The 6000-nt window shown below is 33.2% G+C and overlaps 1 protein-coding gene across 2 annotated transcripts; it reads left to right on the forward strand.

Moving 5' to 3' along the window:
* The first annotated feature begins 693 nt into the window (after positions 1 to 693).
* LOC117326135 lies at positions 694 to 4345 on the forward strand. 2 transcript variants are annotated; one of them, XM_033882767.1, is made up of 4 exons: positions 694 to 828; positions 1719 to 1835; positions 3080 to 3269; positions 3561 to 4345. In XM_033882767.1, exons 1-4 carry the CDS (start codon positions 784 to 786, stop codon positions 3656 to 3658), a joined length of 450 nt encoding a protein of 149 aa, XP_033738658.1. In that variant the 5' UTR covers positions 694 to 783; the 3' UTR covers positions 3659 to 4345. The 2 variants fall into 2 exon arrangements, with proteins under 2 accessions (XP_033738658.1, XP_033738659.1); XM_033882768.1 differs by having other exon boundaries at positions 731 to 828; positions 3086 to 3269.
* Positions 4346 to 6000: the final 1655 nt, after the last annotated feature.

Raw genomic sequence — 6000 nt, forward strand, 5'->3', positions numbered from 1 at the left:
CTTGATCTAGGTTGACCACCATGCTCCAGTTGATGGTTTTGGCCGTGGGTTTCTTGGCCGGATTGGCCCAAGCAACGCCAGTAGATGACGGCAATACTACTGTGGTGAGTTTCTCTACTAAATCTTTTTAACAACAAAACTACGAAGTTGGTGACGGAAAATTCACAATTTTTGAACGTTTCGTTTTGTACTTTATATTTCTATCTTCGGCGGGAATCTCTAACCAAGAGTTACACTACGCTAAGCTCCATTTGAAATCGAGCTTAGCCTACGTAGTGTAACCCTTAGTTAGCGAAGATGATATATTTCATACATATCGATACTTTTATCATTGAATTATCTTATTCTGATATTGGTACTGACCAGTATACCGTGGTCTCAGTTATATGATTTCTATAGCATATCAAGGTAAGAAAAGAGAAACATACCTAATCCTGAACGCCAACGGAGAAATGAAAATTCAGAGAATCGTTTTTTGTTTTTGTTTTTTCCAAAAACCAAAATATTTTGCGTAAATTTCATCAAATGACATTCAATAAAAACAAAAGTGTATAAACGATATTCATTTTTTTCGTAAACAATATTTTTACAATGCTATATAATTCCCCGCATTAAAATGATAAACATTCTCTCAAAAGAAATCCACAAAAAGATTATTATGTCTAAGTGATTTATTTGTTTGTGTAGATCCTATCTTTGGACATCAGTACAGCGGAGGGAGATACTTATTCAGTTAACGTTGAGTCGGAGGGAGACGAAGGGAAGGACGTCGTTCATTCAACCATGAACGGGAATGATTCCCAGACAGTGGTCACGGATCATAACTTGGTGAGTACAATATACGGGAAAGTCAGCTCGACAGAGAGATGTAGGTCTCAATCACGCATTGATCAATAATCTCGACATACCATTGGTCTTCATATGTCACGTGATGTTAGTAAAACATCAGTGTTATCTTACATACAAAAGACACACTCGATATTACTACCTATCGATATACATTTAGAGCTTAATATAAACAGTAGACACGATACAGAAGTAGCTGCATCTTACTCTGAAATATTTCTCATCAGTAATATCATACTGACAACGGTGACCCAGTTGTTATAACTTATATAATATCTGATGATTTTGCTGAATTAAAATCACATTTATTGATTTGATTATGAGTTAACGTCTTCTATTACGATATTTTCAACAGTTACACTGAGAAGCAAGAGTTGAAAGAAGTCCATTGGGATGCTATATGCTCGACATCATGATCTTATTTGAAATATTCTATTTCCTTATGCGATATGAAGTCAGACGTGTTTAATATTTGCTGATATGCCTAGTGGTTCGGTTGTCACCACCCTTACCTTTAAAACTGTGACTTATCCCGGCTTTACCTTGGTTTGTATTATGGGAGTGTCCGATGAGGCAGAAGACGTTTACCTTCCCGGATCACCTGGTCTTAATTCTTTTGTACTTTTTCAGGAGTTTACACGATTTTGTGTTTAAATTATATTTTCACTATTATGTCGGTACTTTTTGTTTTTCTAAGAATTCTTTCATATCTATCTTAAAACATTTGCATTGTTATTCTTTTCTAAATCAATGTTCCGAAAATATTTCAGCTTAGCCTTTATTAGACAATAAAATCTCCCAACCCAACATCGTGTGCTTGTTGAAAGAGAAAAGATTATATTACTATTCTAGTATACATTTTTTTTCCCAAGAATATACGTGTGGTGATTCCCGATTCGGAAAGCGAAGATTGTCACTTCTTGGAACTTGCCGAAGAAGAAAAAACAGAACAGACACTAGAGGAGGAGGATGCAGAAAGTGTAGAAACGGTAAGGACATTTTTGTTATGTTGATATATGCATTCTTCTTTATGTATTAAAGGTAATTTATGAAAAAACAGGTCAATTCATCCTCAAAATAGCTTTTTTATTGTGGTAGAAACAAGTCACAAAAACTCGTGGTTGTTGTATATGGTATTCCTTTCACTTTCGGTAGTTACTTTTCCAAAGTTACAAAAACAATCGTTAAACCTCGTGAATTTGTAACTGTTGAAAAATAGCTCACTCCAGTGAAAGATACACCATATAAAATAATAACTCATTGTGTAACCTCTGTTTATACTAGGGAGACATTCAGCTTGAAGGGTTTTTTTGTTGTTTTTTTTTCTCTCCACGCAGGGTGTATTTTGTAGACAATGGTCATCTTAGTGATCTTTTGAATATATATTCCTTATGATGGAAACCTACCGATGGAATATAATGTATGTCTGAATGTATGAACACAGTTACAATATACATGTATCTTAAATAACGGAATAGGGTTACTATAATCGTACATATCTTTCAGCGGTAATATCATTTGAGCGCTTTTCGCACTGACAGTATTCCGCTTAATTCCGATGGCGCTCATTGTAGTTTCAGTGAACTATTTTCTAAGGCAACTATAGTCCATGCGCAAATTCATTATTGCGCTAATGAGTTTAAATTGTGTTATCCACTTAAATGTTGGTGCGCCAAAATCAGCATGAAACCTATCTTATGTCGTTAGGCGAATTTCCAGTAAGGCATCAAAATTTATTTCGGTAATAATCTTGCCAAACGCATATCTAAAATATTTCACTTTGAAATACCTTGAATTAATATTTATCTGCATTATTGATATGGAGATAGCACATCAGGTGATTGAATTACAAACATTCAATAAGTAACAGTTTGCTGAATTATAAAACTGTGTTGATAGAGGTTAACATTTCATTTTGTATCATTGAATACATAATATATAATTTAAGCTCATCATTAATGAAAATACGCATAACAAAACAAACACTGATCATACATTTAAAATAAAGTACTCGGATAGCAAGACTAGGTGTTTCGGAAGAATATGCGTCTCTGTTTCTTTCATTACATTCAGCATAAAAAAGCTTGTCAAATTCAGGCAATGTCATTTTTCTAGAGATAATTTGGAGACGGAATAGTCACACCTAGATTATGGTCAACTATATCATGAAACCAACTTGTTACACAGTATAATTTATCATTGTCTGATGAATGGAATATATTCCTATATTTAGTCCGAGGGATCTGCGGTGATGGAAAATGCCAACTCCACAGACGAGAAGGCGTGTTTATATGACGATGACGAACCTGTTATGACAGATGAAGTGAAGACTACTGTGGAGTCCTGGTGTGGCGCCCGTAAGATACGTCATTTGACCCGGAAGGCCGAGTGTCAGGATGTCCCCCAGGACGGAAGTCAACAAGGTAAAGAAAGTCCAACGATATTGGAATTAGTACCAATGGGATATATAGGCATGGAGTGCGTGCAATGTTCTTTGGTTTCATTTCCTCTTAATAAAAACATCAATTAATATCTTTCGGGAAAAAACGAGTTTACATTGCGAATCCTTTTCCATGTAACGTTGATATGTTCACAGTTCGGAAATCTTATCCCTTTATATAGAATCGGGATTAATTAAGTCTGGGAAAGAAATCGCTTATATCCATGTCTATATTTTGAATTGATATTTTCTGTTTCATTTTTCGAAAAAATAGCTGAGGACTTAGAAGAGACCGAATCAGGAACGCTCGTCCGCAGAAAGAGGTCTTGGTTTTGGGGAAGATGCCCCTATCGCTGTTTACTATGTCTGTAGAGTAGTGAGGAGATGCTGGTATAGACGATCATGTTTCTTGTTCTTCTGTCGGCGGAAGAGATATTGCGTCACCACTTGGCATTGCTACCCCAAATGTGGAAGATATTGCTGAGTCAAAATTTTAATCCTTGTAAGAATGAGATAAATAAGGATACAAATGAGTGATTCAGTTATTTGAACATGTCATCTACTACAAAAATATTATCTAAACATAATGAACATCTGATCAATATCAATGTAAGCCTATATTTGTTAATTAAGCTTCAATGTCAAGGAATACGCCTTCGAAGTTTATCTTTTCTAGCTGTACTAGAGAAATGAACAGCTAATTATTACTTTATTTTATGCTGAGAGTTGTATGTCATTGAAATAAATGCTTTGACCTCTATGACTTACCAATTGATAACAGATTTGTGTATATCTTATCAATATTTCTATAATTGATGAACTTCCAAAGGTTCTTTCTCTAAACGTGCATTGTGATTAGATTTAGGTTTTATAAACATATAGAATAAACTTCGAAGAATAAAATTTACATTTGAATGTTTGAGCTCATGTCACCATGGTCAAGATTCCAAATAACGGTTCAATGCACTAAATAATGGTAACACATATATAGCTATCATTCTTAATGTTATTAAAAGTGTTCAACATAAATTGACATTAACATTTAATTGCTTTAGTCCATCAGTTTACCTAAATACATACAAAATCAACAAGAATAGCCGGATCAATTTGATAATTAACTGTGATTAAAGCTTTGTACTCTGCTTTCTTTCTTCTTCCTTTTATATGTTGTATACGGAAAACATGATGAAGGTTGTGATTGATTTATCCAATAAATTAAGAAAATAGAAATAAAAACTGTTTTGAGTTTGTTATTTATTGATGACTAGAAAAAAAATCCAGTTCGAAGAATTTCAAGATTTTCCATTCTGTTTTTTTTTCAGATGGTTATTTGATTTCGTAAAATTAAAGAATTTTCGTGAAAATGGGACACAATCGTTATTCTATATATTTTTCAGGGGGAAAAAAATTAAAGAATTTTCGTAGAATCAAAAATAAAGGTAAAAGAAAATATTATTTTATGTCAACTTAAAATTAATGCAAGAAACTTAAATTTTGACCATTTTAATGATCATCTTATAGATTCACCATTGTGCAGATTTAATCAAGGGGACGAAACTTCCTACCAATTCTTTTGAATGCTGTTTATATGAACAGCAAAGGCAAAAGTTGAAACAAAATATCAATAACCAGCATCATCTAATCACTATACATGTAGTTTTAACTCATGGAAATTACTTGTTGTCTAATGATATTAGTATCAACATTCTGAACGCCTTTCAAAAATATTTTAAAGATAGTAAGCGATTTGATCAAACTCAAAACTACATATGTAACCATGTTTATTCACATGTTATTCGCTATTTCATCTGTATTTACATATATTCTATATTGTTCATATTCTTGATATAAGAATGTGGTGAACATGCGGCCTGCTTCAAAAGTCAGCTGATCGATGAATATATCTGATTGAATTATTTAACTTAAAACTAGTATATTCAATTGCTATCTTTTTATTCTAAAGTATCAATACACAGAGTTTGTTATATCTGACAAATGGAAGCTTTGTTTTGATGCAGGGATATTCAGTCTGAATCTAGCGCACTTAGATGGATGGCTACAGAAGGAGGAGTAACGAATATTTATGCCTGAAACTCTTGTGTTGCTGGGTTACTGGGTGCCAATCCTGTATCTAAGCAATAGCTATAAACAGAGAACAAAAACGTTTGTAACACTGAAACAACATTATCATAAATTGACAAAAGATATACTAGAACCTTATTGCCCCCCTTTTTCACTAACTGTTAGTTCCTATTACCTCCCTTTGACCAAAAAAATCATTATATTCATAAAATATGTTTTATCGCGATAAATATTTCATCTTCATTGACTTAATCTATGTACATATTTCTTATACTTCTTCACCTTCAATTGTTATAGTATAATTCTGCTATTGTTCTGTTTATATTGGGAAGACTTATATAGACCTAGCCTGTTGTGTTACCCATCTGTATAAATGTTATACAATAAGATATGTTGAGATGAAATACATAAACGGAAAAAAAAATCTTTGAATGTATGTAAAACAACAGAGAATGCCAATATTGAAAATAATCGTAATTCCTAAATCAAAATGGGAAAACGAGGACGAAACACAAAAACGAACCCGTCATCGTTACAAAGCTCGCTCACATTTTATATCACGGACCTCACACTAGCATAAGGGGATGAGTTCACGAACTGGAATCTATATTACAATATACTGATATGTTAAC

The sequence above is a fragment of the Pecten maximus genome, chromosome 4 (genome assembly GCF_902652985.1).
Source record: "Pecten maximus chromosome 4, xPecMax1.1, whole genome shotgun sequence".
NCBI lineage: Eukaryota > Metazoa > Mollusca > Bivalvia > Pectinida > Pectinidae > Pecten > Pecten maximus.

Bases quoted from the DNA above. Each gene is read 5' to 3' on its own strand.
- LOC117326135 (XM_033882767.1), top strand. From the start codon at position 784: ATGAACGGGAATGATTCCCAGACAGTGGTCACGGATCATAACTTG. The intron at 1,836-3,079 runs GTAAGGACATTT...TCCTATATTTAG, and splicing joins ATGCAGAAAGTGTAGAAACG to TCCGAGGGATCTGCGGTGAT. The intron at 3,270-3,560 runs GTAAAGAAAGTC...TCGAAAAAATAG, and splicing joins CCAGGACGGAAGTCAACAAG to CTGAGGACTTAGAAGAGACC.